General features: G+C 41.7%; 1 protein-coding gene across 1 annotated transcript in view; it reads left to right on the top strand.

Annotated features, from left to right (window-relative positions):
* The window catches only part of LOC119409234 (inactive phospholipase C-like protein 2), a 44,405-nt gene that overhangs the window by 15,492 nt on the left and 7,098 nt on the right, over nucleotides 1-21,815 (top strand). Inside the window, exons 3-5 of the mRNA XM_037676079.1 lie at nucleotides 7,557-10,037; nucleotides 12,000-12,203; nucleotides 19,007-19,082. Of these exons, the coding sequence (XP_037532007.1) occupies nucleotides 7,557-10,037; nucleotides 12,000-12,203; nucleotides 19,007-19,082 (2,761 nt within the window). The remainder of the gene's footprint in view (nucleotides 1-7,556; nucleotides 10,038-11,999; nucleotides 12,204-19,006; nucleotides 19,083-21,815) is intronic.

Raw genomic sequence — 21,815 nt, 5'->3', positions numbered from 1 at the left:
AATGTTGGATTGTATACCTGGATTATTGAGCATCGACTTTATTATTTCATCTTTATTTTCCTACTTGCAAACTACATGCATGGACAATTGCTGCTTTTTAAAATGTATTTAAGTGACCAGCATCAGCCAGTAAATCTGTCCACTTCTGGTCTGAAGAACCAGTTTTTGTTTCACAGACCAGAGCAGAGAAACATCCAGGACAGTTCATGAACAAGTTCTGCACTTGTGATGCCCCGACTCCCTGTAGGTCGGGTGGTTCTCCAAAGCTTTGTAATAAATTTGATGAAGTCTACGCCTGATGTCTGTGAATCTGGTTTTGTTTTTCCACGACGGCATCATCCTTTTACTTTTTTTTTTTTTTATTCTTTTTTTCATGGAAAGCATAAGGTTGACAGGAAAACAAGATCAGAAAACAACCCAAACGACTGTTTGATGGTTTGGTAGTTGAAACAGTCATAAATTTGTCAAATTTAAATATTGGTGTGCAAACATACAGAAGTGAAGCTAAAATAAACCTAACGGCAGTGGTTTACCATTTCCTGTTATTGACTGTGTAGTATTCCCCTAGTTACTGAAACTAGGTGGGGTACTGAAGTTACATGGAGATAATGCAAAGTATACTTTTTAAATTTTCATTCAGCGTTACTTATACTCTCATCTACATCCACTTGGACGCTTATTATTCACGTGGAAAGGCTGCCTGGACTTCACCAGCTGAAGATGGTGCCCAACAGGACAACAATATTTAACTCCTGATCTTCTGTAAACAGTCTGCAGCTGACGTCCAATGTTCTCCCTGGTAGTAAAACACGGTTTACACTGCAGTTAGCTCTGAGAGGAGACAGTAAGGTGACATAAATTACATGGGGTTTATGCGTAATGGTATGTGCTTTATAAACAAAAAACCCATAAATGTTGAATTTCAACGAGGCCATTGCAGTTCAGTGGTTTTCCTTTTATTCCCTTCATCCTGCTAAAGTTTTCTTATTTTAATTGTTCCATTTTAATATATAAAAATGTAAAAGTTTTTTTTTTTCATACAACCTCTGTCCTCGCAGGACAAATGAGCCTTTTGTCACAGGTTTCTGTTAACAGTGTTTACAGTAATGTTAAAATATTGCTCACTCCTGCAGGAAGTAAATTTTACTATTTGTGCTTGTTTTGTCACATGGCTTTAGATACTCATTTACACCCAGCTGTGATTTAAACAAAATCTGTGACCCCTAAGATCGCAGACTGTACAGTAATCGCTGTCTGCTGTCAGTTCGGATCAAGACAAACTGGGTAAATTAGATTTATCACCTGAAAAACAGTCCGTTAGTTAAATAACACGAAAATAAAGAAACCAATTTCCAAACTGAAACAAATTTCAAACTAGTTTTTTTTTTTTCTTTTTGTTTTATTTGCTCAAAGTTAACGTTAACTTGTTTTTTTTCTTTAAAATTTGTTTAGCTTTAAACGTTGATGGTATTTTTCCACCTGAATAAACTGGTGTTTGGTGCAGAGCAGCAGCTGGGCCCGCACCAGGTCTGAACTCCCCCGGGGTTTGACTTCAGTGCAGCTGGAGGGAAGTTTAAAAGAAAAAACAACAACAACAACAACAACAACAACAACAACAACAAACTCCTAAGGTTGATTAAATTAAACTAACTCTCCGCTGGAGGATGGTTTGTGTAGAATGTTAAACTTCTAATGCAGCGAGTGTTGTCTTCAATCAATAATTGATGACGTCCCATTTTTCTCTTCATTAAAATTGGAATATTTTCACAAACAAATGCTTTGATCCCGTTTCTGTTGCAGCTAGATCCATCCATCCGTCCATCCATCCATCCATCCATCCATCCATCCATCCATCCGTCCATCCATCCATCCATCCATCCATCCCACTTTCTTTACTCTTTTCTGGGTAACAAACAGCTGGTGCCCATCTAGACTGATCAATCCTACGATCAAAACTTAGAGTTACTGGGTAATAAAAATGAGAAGCAGCAGTTCTGACCGTGTGTCTAACCTGAACCGTTTTAAAAGGCACGGTGAACGCTCTCGATGTGGTAGATCGTCTTGACCTCAGATGTTAAAAGCAGCAACAGATTCTTCTCATTTATTGGACTCTTATTTGCATGTTTCTGTCTAATTCCAACGTTTTTTTATGGCGTTGCTTTTTCTTTGTTTTTTGTCTTCATCCATCCATCCATTATCTTTACCCGCTTGTTCCATTTTGGGTCACGGGGGTCGCCGGTGCCCATGTCCAGCAATCACTGTGCGGGGGGGGGGGGGGGGGTACACCCTGGACGAGTCTCCAGTCCATCACAGGAACACATAGAGACAAACGAGACAAACAACCATTCACTCTCTCACTCACACCTAGGGACAATTTAGAGTTACCAATCAGCCTAACATGCATGTTTTTGGTCTGTGGGAGGAAACCGGAGTACCCGGAGAAAACCCACGCATGCACGGAGAGAACATGCAAACTCCACCCAGAAAGGCCCCTGGACCGGGGTTTGAACCAAGGACCTGCTCGCTGAGAGGCAGCAGCTCTACCAGTTGCGCCACCGTGCTGCCCTGTTTTTTATCTTCACATTTTATATTAGTTTATATTCAATACTTCCTCTTAAGAGGAATTCTTATTATCTAATTATATTAACATAAAAAAAACAAACATCAAAGTTCATGCTCAGTAATTCAGGTAAATCCAACAAAGTTAAGTCAGGTCCTCTGGACGGTGTCTTTGTGTTTGAAACGTTTCATCTTTCATCCAAAGGACTTCATCAGCCCGAGGAGCCGCAACCAGTTCAGTCCCATAAGTAGCGCACTCCCATAGTGGACCAACCAGTTTGATGGTGATAAGATGGTTTCTGGAGTCCGCCCTCTCCCCCGTCGGCTCCTCTGAGGCAGCCATGGCCAAACTTTTTTCACCTGCCGCCTCCATGCCATCGTTTTAGACGAAAGTCGTTTTGATACATGAGGACGTTGTAGTCATCTTGTTCAAACCTAATAATAATAATAATAATAATAATAATGTAGTCCTAGTTATTACAAGATCAACTCGAGTTCTTAAATAATTGTGTCGTTTGCTGTCAGGCTGCTTCGATATGATTAAATCTGTGGGATGTGTTTTTAACTAGCAGCTTGTTCTTCTGCTCAGTGAGTTGGTAACAAAGGAGAACGTGTTTCAGTCTGCATTAATTACCTAATAGTTATAAGATAATTCAGGCAATAATACAGTTACTCATCTTTCATTTATCCTAAACTACATATTACATTTGTCTGCTGTTTTTTTTTTTTTTTCTGCCCAGGCCTAAAAGCTGCTGTAAGGTGCAGGATAATTCTAGTCGTTACTTTGTGCCAGCAGAGTAGGTAGAACGGTAAGAGTCGTGGGTCTCATGATGTCCTCACAGAGTTCATAACTGCTCATCCAGCCAGAAAAAAAAAAGTAGTTTTCAATCCATTAGAGGATTCAAATTCCCTTTGGAGTCTGTCAGCATTTGGTCTTATCTGTAGTCTTTCTATACTCCCTTTGTCAGTCTCTCATTGTCAGGCTGGTTTTTTCCAGTCGCTCAACACTCAGAAGCACAAAAGTAATTTCTTCTGTTCAGCTGAGTGTGATGGGTTTGCTGACGGTGTTAAATTTTTATAATAAAACTCTTAAGAAAGCCTCTTACCAGATGATGAAAGGTATATACCCGGGGTTGTATTTTAACACAGCTTTAATAAAAATACTACTTCACAGTAAAAGTTTAGAAGAACCGTAAGGTGTCAACACAAAAACTTCAAACCTTTAAAGTCTATAAAAAACCAATTTCACTTGTTTTTAGTGAAGCGATCGTGTGTTTTAACGTGTTTCTTGCGTCTACCACAGAAACGCTCTGTTCTTCAGGGTTTCTGTTTCTCTGAAGTTTGTTGATCAGCTTTGACAGAACAGGTACTTGCGCATCGTGTTCTCGACTTATCAAATTAAATGTTCTTTTCAGGTCACAGCAAACAACATTTGTAGTGGATTGTTGATGCCACACCAGTAAAACTGCATCAGCTTGTTGTTGGTTTGGACTCGCTGCCAGTCTCCATAAGTTCTTACAAAGCCTGGGCTTTGATGAAACGATCAAAAAAAAAAAGGCAGATCAAACTTCTGATCGACTCACTGACAATTATCTCTGCTCTGAAGCTCGTATCAGCGTCGAGCTTTAAGAAACAAAATCTTTGTTGGAGTTCAAGTGGGAGAAAACTTACGACTGAACTTTAGGAAACAGATGAATAGATGGTAATGTTTGTGTTTGGGAGACTGTGTACTCTTTGAAACGACTATCTGATGAAACTATAACTGGACGGGTTGATTGTGCTGATATTTTGTTTTAAATACCAAATACGGGCTTCAGCCACCTGACCAAAAATAAAAAGCTGCTTGCGAAAATCTTTCCTACTCGTGATGTGTGTGGGCAGAGAAGGGTGTGCGCCGTATTGTTTTCTTTTCGATGGGAGGAAATCCTGTAGTGGGCTTTAAATATCAGCCTGGTAAAGAACCGCAGTCTGCAAGTGGTGACCAGGATTCAGTGTCGGACGAGGACAAAACATTCTTCATCATGAAGATCATCTGCAGTCATGCGTCCAGCTCTTTCATGTAGTAAAACATCTCGAAGCAGCAGACGGCGTGAAGGAACGAGTTCATCCGAGTTGCTCCAACACCGATTCTGTTATTTCTGCTCTCCTCTGCACATGCCCGCTTAATTTTCCTGTTCTTCCACAAAGAAGAAGCAGACGCATGACATAACGCAGTACAGCAGGTCCCCGTGCGCCTCGAACAGGAACTGCTGAGCAGTGTTTATGTCCCGAGATCACAGCAGAAACAGTAAGCAGAGATGTCAAATTTATAATTGTGAACATTGTCAGCAGAAAAGGTTTAGTGTCCAGGAAAGGGCAAGAAAAGAAGAATATTTTCCATGTGCTCGGCGCCGAGTCGCAGTCTGAACATCTGAGTCTGATTACTCACGAATGTGAAAGGGATTGAGCACTTCATTAAACTGCCTCAAGACTATTCAGATGAAAGATTTTTACTAAAGTGCAACCTGAGCTATTTTTATCCCGGCATCATAGATTATTCCTTTTTATCTGAACCGTTCCTAATATTAGCTCGCGCCTGAAAAGATTGTCAAAACGTACAAACGAGGTTTGAACGATCCACAATGTAAGATTGCGTTGCTGTGCTGTAGAAGAAGTCAGAATGCGTTCGCTGTAGATGGCTGGGTTTGAGTGGGCGATACTCTCCTGGGGGATATTCCCTGTTCTGTGTCCATAATAAGCAGCGACAGCACCTTAAGTCACCCAGCAGAGCTGCTGCTGTGATTCTGCACAGAAAACTTTCAGCAGGAACAAAAAGAGGCCGTAGAGAAAGACCTTACATGCAAAGCACCACATCGCAGCAGGCAGCCCGTTTAATTGTTCTGGAAAAGATGCGCTTCGACTCGCCTGTTTTCTTCAGGCACATTTGTTTTGTCCTCGGCCTTATGGGGAAAGACGCATTGTAATGTGAGCAGAAAATGTTGCCCTTAAAATGTAATGTACGAGGGACGGAGACCAGATGGGTAGAGTGGGTACAGAACAGTGTTTTTCTGTTACAAAACATGACTTTATGGTGGCACTGCAGATTTGATCCAAATGTGTGCCTGTAGAGGGAAAGTGGAAGTGGTTCCAGTCAGGAGGACATCTTTGTGAATCACAGGCTCTCTCTAATAACCTGTCATCTCTGCTTCTGCTGGTTCTTTACTGGTGTAACGTCCCATCTCTGTGGCGTCATGTTCTTTAACAATCTTTAATTTAGAAGACCGTCCAACATGAAGTCTTTTAGTGTCCTTCTCTTCTTTATCTTCTGTTCTGACGGCAGCTGCTCTATTCTGAAAGGCGGTGATGATAAATTTATAGCGGCGCATTCTTGCTTTGATAGATTGACTTGAGTAATTTACAGTTCTTTGAAAATACAGAGTTAATACTGAGCACTGACTGTGTAAGAACATGAAACTGAGTTGTTTAGACTAAAACATGCAGAGCAAGCGATAAAAGTGAAAAGGTTCAAAATCTTAGCTAATAAATAAAAGTAGAGGAAGACGGGCGGCTAAAAGTAGCACAAGACAAAAAACAGAGCAAGCATGCTGCAGCAAATTTTATTTAAATTTAATCTGTTTTTGAAGGAATTGAAGAGATCTAAATGTGTTCTTGTAAAGTTAAATGTTTACAAAAAGTATAAAAGTTGTAAAAAAAAAAAAAACAAATGTCAACGAAACCCGTTCTCTGAATGAACTGTTTTGATTCGAGGTTTTCTTGTACTTCACATCACACCTCCCACAGGTACATTTTCATCTTTAAATCACTTCCTGGTCTGCTGCCTTCATACATCTCCTCCTACATGTCTCTGTGTGAGTGCAGCTACAGCGCGCGCTCTCAGGACATCATTACCTGCAGTGTTCCCTCAATGAGGACTGAACTAGACAAAAGGACCTTCTCCTACTCCGCTCCTGTTTCCTGGAATATCTTGTAAAAAGATCTGAAGCTCTTGACCTTTGACCTCTCTAAGTGTCTTTAAGAATCTGTTGGACTCCTGGCAGGGACCAATGCAGACATGTTCCTGTTTTTAGTTTTCTACATTCGCCTTATAATCTAGCTGTTTCTGCTACTTTTTTTTTGCCATCTTATTTTAATTTGTTAAAAAAAAAAATAAAAAAAAACTGTATGCCTCTTTTATGATTGTCTATTGTTGTCGTCATTCGTTGTTTGAAAAGAGGTCTCTCTTGTAAATGAGTCCTCGAGGCTCAATGGGATTAACCTGAGGTGGAACGCATCAATGTACATAGGGTCCCAGTTACATCCAACAAAAATACAAATTTTAAAGAATAACAGTAGTAAGATTGAGCTGAATGACTAAACAAAGCAAAAGTATAAGTAGTTTGAACAAAACATGCTGAAAAACAGAAACGGGAACCAATTCTATGAGCTCAGACTCCGTATTCTTACAATAATTTTGTTAAGCTGTAAAAAACACCAGAATATATGGTTATATGGATCATGATGTGTTGAGATACTAACGCAGTAGATTTAAGATAATAGGTTATATTGTCTAATATATCAAAGTTAATTTTGGCACTTGACGGGCATTATACTCCTTGTAGGCATTGCTCCAGGAAAATAAATTTATTTCACAACAGAAACGTTACGTGGAGTTATACAGGAAGTGCATTCATCATACAGAAATGTAACTAAACATTTAAATTAATCTGTGTTGCTGTTTGCGAGTTTTATTTTTTATTGGCAGCATCAAATTCAGTTCAACCTTTATACAGATAAATCACATTGAGCCACGAAGACTTTTACAAGTGAGACCTGTTTAGCCAGACAAAGTTGTGAAGGTAACAACATGCAGGATTTGGAGGCATAAAAAAGAAGTAATAATTTAATGGCAGCACTCAGAGAGGTGTTGCTATTTTAGGCCTTTTGGGTCACGGTACGACCACATTACTGTTCACCCTAATTATAATTCTTATTTATACAGTATCTTTGTTTCTTTACAGGATGGAAGACAGCGTAAAGAAAGAAAGAAGACCGTGTCGTTCAGCAGCATGCCCACGGAGAAGAAGATCAGCCGTGCCAGCGATTGCATCAGCGCAATGGTTGACGGGACAGAGTTGAAAAAAGTCCGATCCAATTCACGTGTTTATCACCGCTACTTTCTCCTCGATGCCGACATGCAGTCTTTACGGTGGGAACCAACAAAGAAGGAATCTGAAAAAGCAAAAATCGATGTCAAATCCATCAAAGAAGTTCGGACTGGCAAGAATACGGACACTTTTCGAACCAACGGCACCTACGATCAGATCTCGGAGGACTGCGCTTTTTCTGTCATCTTTGGGGATAATTATGAGTCCCTGGACTTGGTGGCAAACACCGCAGATGTGGCAAACATTTGGACAACGGGGCTGAGGTACCTGATCTCCTACGGGAAACATACTTTAAATATGATTGAGAGCAGTCAGAACAACTTGCGCTCATCTTGGCTAAGTGATCTCTTTGATGAGGAAGATGTGAACAACAGCAAACAAATAGCAATATGTGCTGCTGTGCAGCTTATTAAGAAGCTAAGCCCTGGACTTAAAAATATAAAAATAGAACTAAAGTTCAAGGAGCTTCACAAAGCTACGGACAAAATCGGTTCTGATGTGACAAAAGAGGAGTTTATTGAAGTCTTTCATGATGTTTGCACCAGACCAGAAATTTATTTCCTTTTTGTTCAGTTCTCCAGTAACAAAGAATTTCTTGATAGTAAGGACTTGATGATATTTCTGGAGGCGGAGCAGGGAATGGCACAAGTAAGTGAAGACACCAGCTTAAACGTTATTCAGAAGTATGAACCATCCAAAGAGGGTCAGCTCAAGGGTTGGCTTTCTCTTGATGGGTTCTCCAACTATCTCATGTCTCCAGAGTGCCATATATTTGACCCTGAACAAAAATCAGTTTGCCAAGACATGAACCAGCCTGTGACTCACTACTACATCAACGCATCCCACAACACGTACCTGATAGAAGATCAGTTTCGAGGTCCCTCTGATGTGACGGGGTACATCCGTGCCCTTAAGATGGGTTGTCGTTGTGTAGAGCTGGATGTCTGGGACGGCTCTGATAATGAACCTGTTATTTATACTGGTCACACAATGACCTCACAGATAGTGTTTCGCAGTGTCATTGACGTCATCAACAAGTATGCTTTTGTTGCCTCAGAGTTTCCACTGATACTGTGTTTGGAAAACCATTGCTCCCTAAAGCAGCAGAAAGTCATGTTTCAGCACCTGAAGAAGATTCTTGGAGACAAGATCCACATGGATCCTCCCCAACCTGAGGACTGTTACCTCCCTTCCCCCTTTGAACTGAAGGGAAAGATCCTCCTGAAGGGGAAGAAACTGGACACAACCTGCACCGCCTCAGAAGGGGAGGTGACGGATGAGGACGAAGGGGCAGAGATGTCTCAAAAGATAAGCATGGAGTCTACAGAACAGCAGACCACTACACACAAAAAATTCCAGCTGCTTAAGGACCTTTCTGATCTGGTGACATTGTGCAAGTCTGTGGTTTTCAGAGACTTTCCAACATCTTTCAATAAGCAGAAGCCCTGGGAGCTCTGCTCATTCAATGAAGTATTTGCCACTCGCTGTGCCTGTGACTTCCCAGGTGACTTTGTTAACTACAACAAGAAGTTCCTTGCAAGAGTTTATCCAAGTCCAATGCGGATTGACTCTAGCAACATGAATCCACAAGACTTCTGGAAGTGCGGTTGCCAGATTGTAGCAATGAACTACCAAACTCCCGGCCTGATGATGGACTTAAACATTGGCTGGTTCCGTCAGAATGGCAACTGTGGCTATGTTCTTCGTCCAGCCATCATGAGGGAGCAGGTCTCGTATTTCAGTGCCAACACAAAAGATTCAGTGCCTGGCGTTTCGCCACAGCTCTTACATGTCAAAATAATTAGTGGGCAAAATTTCCCAAAACCCAAAGGCTCAGGTGCCAAAGGAGACGTACTGGACCCCTACGTGTACGTGGAAATACACGGTATCCCTGCCGACTGCGCTGAACAAAGGACTAAAACAGTCCACCAAAATGGGGACAATCCCCTGTTTGACGAGAGCTTTGAGTTTCAGATAAACCTCCCAGAGCTTGCAATGGTGCGTTTTGTGGTACTAGATGACGACTACATTGGCGACGAGTTTATTGGCCAGTACACAATCCCCTTTGAGTGTCTGCAGCCAGGTTTCCGTCACGTACCGCTGCAATCTCTGACGGGAGAAGTTCTGCCACACACTTTGTTGTTTGTCCATGTAGCTATAACCAATCGAAGAGGAGGTGGGAAACCACACAAAAGAGGACTGTCTGTACGAAAAGGCAAAAAAAGTAGAGAGTACGCCAGCATGAGACCGCTACAGATTAAGGCTGTTGACGATGTCTTTAAAACAGCCCTGCTGCCACTGAGGGAAGCAACTGACCTCAGAGAAAACATGCAGGTAAGACACTTACCTACTTCACATGTGAATGGTTATTTGACCTACTGTTGTTCTCTTGGGCTCAGATAGGATCAGTAATGTCAAGAATACAGATGTTACAGATATAAAAGTGAAAACTTGAACACTTCCACTTGACCCTCAGACTGATTCAGAACATTAACTCAATTCCAGTTTTTCCTTGAAGTTGACCCTTTTCCTACTTTTCTTACTTATTGGGTTGTTTTTGGCAGAAAAAGTGACATCCTCAACAGATCGTTTATCTTATTTTTTTCTAACTCAACGTAAAACTAAAAGGTCACTTGGTGTTTTGTAGGATTTAGAGAACTGCCTGCGCTCTGCAGCATGTTTGTGTTACGTAGAGTATTACAGATAGGTAGACTGTAAAGTGAAATGGTGTATTCATGAGATTTTATAGGCTACTTTTGTAAAATATATAGCTTCAAAGATAACAATTACCAACTGTTAATCTTTTTTAATATACTTAAACAATAACATTTGTTCTTATCGACATTGATCAGCGACGGTTGCTTCCAACTCGTCCGATAAAGTGCAGAATATTCAGGGAGTGGCCTGCGTACTTCACTTTCCCCCCGAAACTGTGATCAAGTTAATGCTCAGTTTCTCAAGACATGTTTTATTTTTGTTTTTGACACTGGTAGGCATTACTAGCACCGTAATCTTGAATACAAGTAAACGTCTTCTAGATGTTTCATATTTTTTTTAAAGGCTACTTCAGTTCTGACGAGATATAAATGGGGTGTCTAGGACATTTATGTCTAGTTAGGCACTCTGGCACTTATAAAATCACTCGGGTCGCATGAGTCATTGACGCTGCCAAACGTTCTGTGGCTCATACAGATCAGTTGTTTACTTATCTGACAAAGATGTGAGCAGTTTGGAACCCACGGCTCAGTATCTGTACAACTGACGGAGTCGTTCTTTTGTGTTTGCCATGATCTGTGGTGCTCATCTTGAACTGGTTGACGGTTTCATTTACATGCTTTCAGTAGTTCACAAGATGTTTTGCTAACAGGCAGACAGACAACCAATTACATCACTTGTCTTTCATGGCTGCAGCCAACACATAGTTGACCAATTTTTCAGTATTGGAAATTTTTATCTTCTGAACGTAGGTAGTTGTCTCCAAAACCCGTTAAAGACCGAGTTCTGTTTGTGAAGATTTGCTGAACTTAAATCAACAAATCAGTCCTTTGTTCAGGAGTCGGTCTTCTCTTTTGTCAGTTTTCACACCAACATTGTGCAACAAAGCAGAAAAGACTACGACACACATCTTGATCCACATTCCTTGTAGAAAACTGGTCATTAACCTTGACTCGTTTAATTTTAAATAGTTAAAATAGATACTTTGACAAACAATAAGATATCCTCTCTTTTGATGGGTAAATTGGAAAAGGTCAAATCACATGTCATATGTGAAATATTTAAGGAGTGTTCACATACTGTACGAGAAAAACCAAACCGTAGCTCATACCTCACCGGTTGGTGTCACATCGTGTTTCTTGAGGCCTTTTATTAGACGTTATTTTAGGACTCCTTTTTATATCGCAGCCTTTGTGAGAGAACACGCTAGCAGCCTTGAGACTATAACAAATTGTGATCGCACAGTCACAGTCTGTCCCTACGGTTGTTTACGTTGGGTTTAAATTTGTCCTTCCACAGGAAGTTTAGGATTTGTGGGTGTATGTTTCATTTCCACTTGGTGCTTGTGTCAGTTCAAATAGACGGAGCAGCCAACAAGTGCCAAAATGAAAGTTCTCACAGGCAAAGATGGCTTCCAGCCACTTCCTGTGAGAGAGAGAGCTGATCTCTGGAGGTCTAGTTACATGTTTGAGCTGCTCACTGACCCTTTCAGGTAGCGAGAATAAAACATTTCTGTTGCCGTTTGTGGTTGTGCTTTATGTTTTGCTTGTCGTGTGAGCGTGTCTGTGCCTCTCTCTGCAGAATGCCATCGTGTCCTTTAAAGAGCTATGCGGCCTTTCAGCGGTGGCTAACCTGAAGCAGTGCATCTTGGCTCTTTCCCCTCGGCTGACAGGACCAGACAACAGCCCCCTAATGGTCTTTAACCTCAGTGATCAATACCCTAACTTGGAGCCTCAGGGCGTGCTACCAGAGTTCCTGAAGAAGGTCACCTGCACCTACGAGATGGTGAGTAGTGATATTAAGGTTTTTTTGAGGGGTTGGGGGTGGAGGGGGGTTTTCCTCTGTTGTTTTTTCTTTTTACGCAGGCATATTTCTAAAGAACTTTAAAAACAACAAGACCGACCAAATACTGTACAACAAACACAAAGGAAAATTACGTAAGTCTACAGAAATAAACGATTAAAACAAACGGATAACTAAAAAGAAGCACAATAAACTAAGTCATCTCACACTGGGTCAAAGTACGAATGTGTTTTTAAAAGGGGATTAGAAGCAGAGTGGTAGAAAAGGAGTGGAACGTGGCAAACCATAAAAATGTAGAACCTGCTCCATTAGCTCAGAGTTTACATCTCGTCCCTGGAACCATGAAGAGCATCTGGTCCGCTGACCTCAGAGAGGCTGCAGCAGTAAAATCAATCTCTCATTGTGATTGTTTGTTCATGTGTCTTTTTTTTCCACTCAATAGATCGATTCACCCCAGAAAACGAGCTTTGACTCCGATGAGATCAATACCTTGACTTCACTTATTATAACGGTGACATGCAGGGATGGTTGGGTAAGAGGGCCGGATCTCTGTTGGGTAATAAAAATCAATGTTCACGTTATGCAACATGCCACTAAGTTTATTCCACAGCAAAATCATTACTGCCAACACACCATGTTCTCTGGACTCGTATGAATAGAAACAGAAACGAGGCATCAAAACCAAACGTGGTTTAACACATTTTAAAAAACAGTTATTTGTGTTTTCTGTTGGTGGTTTTTAAAGATGTAAAATAATAAACTAGAGAGGCAGACCTGATTCTGACTACGTGTATTTTGGCAGTTTTGCCTTTTTTTTTAAAATTGCATCTGGTTAGCTCAGCGGTTCTCAGACCTTTCATAATGAGTACACCTCAGAAAATACTAGACTCTTCGAGTATCATTAGACTTTAAAAGCCAGCTTGCACCACAGGTTTTTAACCTCACGCTGTGTGTATCTGACAAACAAGCAAGCTGACCGACCTACTCGAACATCTCAACTCTAACCTAACGTCCAAACCCGCTTCTGTAACCTTAACCCTTCAACAAACCCAGCGAATAAGCAGAAACCGGTGAGGTTTAAAATGTGAGGATTTCATGCTTTTGTTGTTGAAAACAGGACCACACACCGCAGTCTCGTCTTTTCGTCTGCTCCCCCAACAAATTCATACAATTTTGAGAGAAGCTGAATCTGTATTCCTCACTGATTCTGATTCGCACCTTCGGTCCTGCTGAAGTAGTCACTAGAACATGGGTTACCCATCGACCCCTTCAGTTTCCACAGGCGTTTTAAAAACGTTCTTCACTGGCCTTTTTGTTTTCACTCGTACATTTGGACCCTAGGTTGTAATCTTCATGGAGCACTCATCTCTTTGACCCGCTCTGGTTGAGCTCCCATCAGTTATGATGGTTAATTAGCTTCTTGTTTAACTTGTACCACTCCACCAGAAGGCTCCTGAGTGCCACCAGTGCAGGAACAAAATCACTATATTCTCAGTTTGAGTGGCATCCAACTCTTACAGGTGCTAAATGGCTGACCGAGCATTTATACGTAACTTTTTTTTGACTGCGCAGAGAAACAGGCTACAGGTTCCCAGAAACTCTGGAACTCGAGAAAAACTTGGAAAATGGCTTTCACGTTTTCCAGACAGGAAAACTGGAACAGCGATGTGCTGATTAAAAGATGATCTGTCTGAGATTTTAACGTGTTCATGTATTAATGGTGGCAATCTAGTATCTTTGAGTCCATTTCTCCGGGCACTCCGGTTTCCTCCCACAGACCAAAAACATGCATGTTCGGCTGCTTCAGGTCCAGGCCTCCCTTGCAAATGAGTTCTGTGATCAAAATGGGATTTGCCTGGTTAAATAAAGGTTAATAATAATGTTCTGCTACGGTGCACAAAGTACTTGTGTCCCTACTGATTGGCTATGGTGGATTTTTAGCATTTGATGTTAGACAATATAATAAATTATTGGGAATGATTGCGGTCTGCACCACCAGTAAAATATTATCATCTTAAGGTTTCTTTGTTTAGAGGCTGAAAACCACACAACCGTGCCTCCAGCAGAAATAACAGCAGCTGAACTCCAACAAATAAACTGTAGCTTCTGTTTGCAAGAGGTGAAATCACAACTGCGAACACGTTGGTGTAGTGAAGGTGTGCGATACTTGATGGAAGAATATGTTGACATTTTTTCTTAGTGGCTTTATAAAGTAATTGGAAATAAAGTGTCACTTGAAATATATGGGTAGGACGATCTGTGTCAGAAGTGGATTTTAAAACTCCTATAATCATTTTCTTAGTTGACAATAACCCACCCAAACTTTCTCCAGTGCTACTTGAAAATAATGAACCACTGTACTTCATACATGCAGAGTTGTATCATTAAACGAACATCAACCAGGAATAGGAGTATTTGAGTCTTGGCTACACGCAAGTAATTACAATAATGGACGTAACCATAGCACTTAGGGAGGTAGTTTTTAGTGTACAAATCGGGCACCGTCTGCCCATTTGTCTGCCACCGAGACGGCAGTTTCTTCACCCATCATGAAGGTAATCACAGCATGCAAGACGGCTTTTAGTTCTGCAGCTGCAGCGTGACATTACCCACTACAAGCACTTACTCATTACTGCTCGCAGACTCGCACGGCGATCCGTTTATCAGGTCTGAGCAACTGTCTGCCCCAAACGCAGCAACTACTAACCCGGCCCGAATACGACTTTGGTTGGCTGAGGACAGGTGGGGCTCGTTGCACAACATCCGGAGCGCAGCCGGAAGCGAGGTTTCCTTCAAATAAACTTAACTGCTCAGATCATCCTTTAAATCTTGTCCGATAGATTTACCCCAAAAGGTGTGTAAAGTTTTCTTCTTGCATTTATATTTGACCAAATTAATGTTTGACGCTCGCAGCACCTTACTCAGCTCAAGACATCTTAAGAAATTCTGTGCTCCACCCTCGGCTAGGAAGAGATCAAGTCTTAACTCGGAGGTGCTTTGTGCAACAAAACTTCTCTTTACTGTAACAAATTAAGAAATAAACGTTAAAATGTGTTGTGGACTGTTTGCAGTCACGGGTGAACATGCGTTTGAAGAGCGGTATTTAATTTACACCCAGTTTGTCAGATGGAATGAACAAGTTTACATTTTTCATATCGTCTCCCCGGACCTCCTCCTCTCCGGTGGAGCAGCTTCAGTCCTGACGAGCAGGTCGCTCACGAAGCAACACCTTTGTTGTTTTTCTGCTTTACTTACTGCGATCAGAGGTTTAAACGGACCTTTACGCCTTGTTGCCAACAATCGTTTACTTTAAAGGCTAGGATAAAACATTATTTTGAGTTGGACCTAGACTTGGATCAGTGCCGTGAGGCTCTACCGAGCAATGCTGCGTTTTATTTTATTTATCACTGCACCTTGTTCCTGCTGCACGCAGCTTTTAAACTGCTTCCACTTACAGACAAATTCAGTCTTTACACCAGTTCTTTGTTCAGGGTTTCTGCTGAGTCTTTGTCATAAAAACTCTCAAACGTAATAAACTCATTTTTAGCCCCGAAAAAGTCCTAAATATGTCCAGACGTTCTGTTTTGTCCTAAAACACATTCAGTTACATCCTAAACGTGTGTTCATTCATTTATTGGTTGAACTTTTTACATTCGATCAAAGGATTTCATAAGTTGGCTGTAACAAAACTACAAGTCCCATCATGCAGCAGTTCTGTCGGGACTTTTTTCATCCTTACCTGTAGAAGAAACTGGCTGCTCTACACTTGAAGCTGGCTTGGTTTGAATTTGAATGGAAGACACTAAAGTTTGATACTTCAAATGAAATTTACAATCAGTTTATTTTTAATTCATGTGGGTCTTAAATTTTAACGCTTTTAAAGGTTTTAAATTTATCTGGCTAAAACTCAAACGCCCTGCGTTGCGTCCTTAACGTTGTTCTCAAAGTAGTGAGAGAAAGAAGTTGTTGTTCTTCCAGAGTCCTGTTTGGGTGTTTGGGCCGAGGCAGCAGCGTTGTGACACATCCTGCTGCAGAAGACAAACTATGCAGTTTAAGCTTGATGAGACATGCTGGTTCTCTTACGAAGCAAAGATGAAACTTGTGAAACTGGGACCACTGAGCAGCACTAAACCGAATCAAACCCTCGAATCAAAATATTTGTGTAGGTTTTTTTTTATTTTACTCATTTGTTTCAGTTTTACAATCTCAAAAGGCCGCAAACACAGATGTCACTGCAAACTAACATAAACTGGACAACACGACTCTAAAAACCATCTGACAGAAGGTGATCACGACCGGAGAAGGATCCAGACGGTTTCCTGGAGCAGCTCGTTAATTCAGTGTTCGAAACAACCGTCTCAGTTTTGATCCTCGCTTTAAGACAAGAGTCTGAAAATCTGTTCCCTCTGTCAAAAAAAGGACACAAAATGTGCTAAAACTGTGATTGAAGCCTTTATTTCTAATTTTTGTTATTAAATTGACTTAAATCTTTTTTTTTTTCAGTATTTGTCCCGTCGCGGAGCAAAAAGGGAGAATAATAAATACAGTCAGTCTGTGAATGTTATGAGCACAATAACTTACAAAATAACTGCAGCATCAACTTTCATTTTGGTGTGTGGCTGCAAATAGACAGGAGAAAAATTCCTTTCAAAACTTGGGTTGCCAGGTCCAAATTCAAGATGGCTGCCACCATATACTGTATATATGTAAGCACTTTCTTGAGTATTAAAAAAGCGCTAGATAAGTACAGCCCATTACTCTTAAACAACCCTATCATTTAAAGAAACTGTGCATTCTAGTTTTTATATTGCTTAAGATTATAAATTCCTCAAATGATTGGGGTGGCCAAAGATTAATCGATGGTGGCCAAGGCCACCACTGGCCACCCCCTGCCTCCATCACTGTCTGATCTGTATAGAATGGCTCCCTCCACTCGCCAAGATCCATCACTCTGTGCTGCCTCAGACAAACAAAGAACCTTCCTCTGTTCTTCTCCACAGTGTAACTCCTACCCACTTGAATATCTTGCACACACAACATTAAAGTTTACTGTACTTGCAGCAGTGCAACGTGTACGGCGGCATGTCGCATCAGTCCAAAAATGTCTAATAAAGTGGAAATAAACTTCAGTTGCTGCGGCGTATACAGCGTAGGCCTCACTGCTCATGAGGGAGGACTTTAACAAGAATTTAACAACACTTAAAAACAATTATTTGTTTGCTCAACATTATAGTAAAGGTGTGTCTCAGTTGAACTTTTATTTAATATATTCACTTTCATAGTCAAATCAGCTTTATTTCCTCTGGGCGGCGAAATGAAGCTGATTTGACGTTTGCTCCAGGAGTTCCAGAGTGAGACGAAGATGGCACTGTATGGCAAGCCAAGTGGCTCATTAATAGCCACTGTTACCTATTAATGAGACACTTGGCTTGCCATACTGCTCGAGGGCCCTCTAGTGGCTGAAAATGGTAGTGTTCAATATTTTCCATGTCAGAATGAATGAAATCGTCAGCTCTCAGCCAAAAATTGGATTTTAAATATGGAAAAAACTTATATTAGTCGCTTCGCTGCATAAGTAACAGCATTTGCAAATTTATGCAAAAAGGTGCAACTTTTATGGCAAAAAATGCGGTACTTGTTTTTCCATTTTAATTCCATTCCAGAAAAACACTCATCTCAAAAACTACAAACATTTGTTTTTCATTATTCCCTCAGCGACAGGAGACATCTGTGTACTGCTCGTTTAAAGACTTAAGTTGTGACGTTTGCAAAAATGGACTTCGTTTTCTTCTCAGCAACTTAATCGAAATTTTTTTACTTTTCTAGTGGATCTGAGAAAAGTTGATGTCTGGAAGTTGGGTTAATGACATGACTAACAAGCTATCTGATCAATATTTCACTCCTAGTATTAGTATCTTTCACATATTTGTTAAAATTCAACAGGGAAAATGCTAAAACCCGTTTTTTCTTTTATTACGAAAATAGATTAAATGAGTTTTTGGTCAAAGATACAAAGAAGCACTGCAGAGAAATCATTCAACCTTTATTTATACAGGTTGGTTTTATTGAGTCACGAGGACTCATTTGATTTAAACGGAGTACAGACAACAACAATTCAACAAAAGCAGTTAAAATCAAATAAAATAAGTTCTAAACGGAGTCAAATCGAGATGCCATATAAAACAAGGTAAACCACTAAAAACTAAGAGCCTCGTGTGGCTCCAGAGCCTCTGGTTTAGGACATGTGTTCTGCAGTTTGTGCGTTTGGAAGATGTTTAAAATGTAAATGGATCATCCTGAGAGTTCTGGCGGTCTTCGGATCAGCAGAGTTGGTGCTCTCGATCAGAGCAGAGGAGCTAAACTCGGCATCTTTCACAGCTGCACCGTCACAACGTGCTAATTATCTGCTGCAGAGCGACGTGTTTACGTTTTCATCAGATGACCCTGATAATCAGCACTTTCATTTAAAGCCAAGTGGAAGGACTGCCCCCCCCCCCCCCCTTTTTTTTTTTTACTTTCCCCTTAAAACGAGACTTAGTCACCGCAAGAGGAAAACACAACCTCTAATAAAAACCACAATTACTTCCGGTTGATTTTCTCTAATTTTGGTTTTCAAAATGACAATTTAGTGACCTCGCCCACAACCATCCCTGTAATAACGGCGTCTTTTCCAGCCCTCCCTGGAGACGAAACACAACACCAGACTCCGCTTCCTGTTTGATTGTGGAACTTCTGCTGATTTTAGGAACCAACACGAAATATTGACGTTGTCCGTTACGTTTCAGGTGATCCAGACCAGCAAGACCCTGCTGGAGGACTGTGAGGGCGCGTACGACAGGATTCTACAAACTCAAAGAGCAGGTAGGACTCAAAACCATCGATGCCAAATGAAAATCCTGTTCCCAGCCGCTCTGAACTCGCTCAGCATGAACTGAATTTAAGTGGATTCAACATCTGATTGATGTTCGTGGCTGTAATCCAGTCACAGTTTCCTCTGAAACCAGAGGATCAGATCCAGATCTGAGCGGTACTCTGCACTTAGAGACGAGGTGAGGCCAAGGTGTTTATCTACTTTACTACCTGAGGTAACGTCAATATTTCAGTTCTTATTATTAGCACGGACGGTTTTATTTTCCTACCTTCCCTTAAACAAAACCTTCACAGTGTCTGTCCAGCTCTCGTGATTTCACCTACATGTTTTTATGGAAGTCAGCTGGAGTTTAGTTGATCGCTGTGACACATTTTAACCTCTGATGAGTTTTAAGTGTAAACTGCTAATCAGATTGACATTAAACAATTAAACTAGATGTGAAATGGACATCTGTGGATCAGTGGATAGAGCAGCGTCCTGAGAGTTGGAGGTTTGATTCCATCAGTATGCAGCCTGCGGAAGTATCCCTGGACAAACTGAACCCCCGCTGCCTCCGATGTGCCCCACAGAGGACCTTCAACTCTGATTACTGTCTGTAGAATGATTTGTTCAGATCTTTGCTGTATGACTGTGTGGATGGATGAGGTTCGGCTGTGAAGCGCTTTGAGCAGCATGGCCGGCTGGTAAGTTGCAGTCCAATTACGATTTAAAGTCACTGCATTAAGTTATAACTCCCAACGAAGACTTCCTGCTCAGAATCAAATTAAAATCCCTTCTGAACTGAACTCGGACACAGGCCTGAGTTTACCATAAGGAATGCATATCGCCTGCAACTTTTCATGTCACAGTTTAAAGTCAGAGTTTCATGATTTGTTGTTCCACCACATGTACATGTGACGGAACAACATTTTGTAGTCAGGGTCCCAGTTACTTCCAACAAACACCGGTTTGGTGAGGTGTTCCACCTCCTGCCTGTAGCTGGACTCATCATTGTTTGTGATGCATCCCACCACCGCTGTATCATCTGCAAACTTTACAATGTGACAGCCTGGATGGGTAGGTGCACAGTCATACGTGAGCAGAGTGAACAGGAGGGGGCTCAACACACATCCCTGAGGAGAGCCAGTGCTGAGGGTTATGGTGGAGGAGGAGAAGTTGTGGATCCTCACCAACTGTGGTCTGTTTGTTAAAAAGTCTAGTACCCAGTTGCAAATGGAGGGGCTTAGTCCTAGTGTGGATAGTTTGTCCATCAGGGTTTGGGGGATCATGGTGTTGAAGGCGGATGTGAAGTCCACAAAGAGCATATGGACGTAGGAGTTTTTCTGCTCCAGGTGGTTGAGCGCAGTGTGGACCACAGAGGAGATTGCATCCTCTGTTGATCGGTTCTCACGGTATGCGTACTGATGAAGGTCCTCGTTGATGTTGATGGTTGTTTTGATGTGAGTCATGACCAGTTTTTCGAAGCATTTGGCGACTATCGGGGTGAGGGCCACTGGCCGACAGTCATTCAGACCAGTCACTGTAGAGCTCTTTGGGACTGGGATGATGGTGGCAGTCTTCAGGCTGGTGGGAACTGTTGCCAGGGTGAGGGAGGATAAAGATGTCTGCCAGCACCTCGCAGAGCTGATCAGCACATTCTCTCAGCACCTTCCCAGGATGTTGCCTGGGCCGGTTGCTTTGTGAGGATTAATCCTCCTGAAGGTAGTCCTCACTTCTGCTGAGGTCACGCTGAGAAACTCCTCTTCTGGTGGTGAGTCTGGTGCTGGGTGGTCTGTTCGGGTCTTCAAAACGTGCATAGAACTTGTTGAGGGCATCAGGCAGAGATGGGTCTTTGGGACATTGTTCGCTCCTTCCTTTATAATCTGTTCTACACTTACTCCCCCCCCCCCCCCCCCCATGCTCCGTGGTTCAGGCGAATTGACCCTCGATCTTCTGTTCATAGTAAACTTAATCATCATATGAGAACTGATGCTTCTAACCTTGTGAATCACGTTCTACACTTCATTAGCTCTCAAACTGTGTGTTGGGAATTACCCTCAGCTACCACCACGTGCATTTTAACTTATCTGTGTCGGTTTTTTTTATGTTGGAAGGGTCAATTATCTGTGGCGGACATCTTGAACAGCTGATCAGTCGTGCACGTACATCCAGTGATTACTTTCTGCCCGTTTCATTTAAATTTGTTTAGTGGCTGATAAGATATTTTGCTAACTCCACAGAAAAACAAAAACACTATCACTCTTCTGCTTTTGACGGCAGGTGATAACTTACAGAACAGACGTGAATGTGATCAGAACGAATCAAACGGGACCGTTACGTCAGATCTTAGGTGTTCTGCAGTCCCTGCTCCGTGGCCTCCACTAATGGTCAGCTTTTATTTCTGCGTCGACCTCAAGGTCCAGTTTTTAATTAAACTCTGGGTCGTGTTTGAAAACCAGAACATCCTGGAGGAATCTCGATCTGTGAGCCAGCTCTGAAATGATGAGTCAGTGCGGAAAGGTCGTTCTCTTGTTTAGAAGCAAAGTTTAAATGACGGCACATCAACAAACACTGCAGGAGCACGGACAGACGGACTTGTTGGATGAACAGGGACAAACAGATGGACGGACGTGTTGGATGAACAGGGACAAACAGATGGACAGACATGTTGGATGAACAGGGACAAACAGATGGACGGATGTGTTGGATGAACAGGGACAGACATGTTGGATGAACAGGGACAA

This window comes from Nematolebias whitei, chromosome 5 (assembly GCF_014905685.2).
Source record: "Nematolebias whitei isolate Nwh7 chromosome 5, NemWhi1, whole genome shotgun sequence".
In the NCBI taxonomy this organism is placed as follows: Eukaryota; Metazoa; Chordata; class Actinopteri; order Cyprinodontiformes; family Rivulidae; genus Nematolebias; species Nematolebias whitei.
This window is presented reverse-complemented; position numbering and strand designations above follow the sequence as displayed.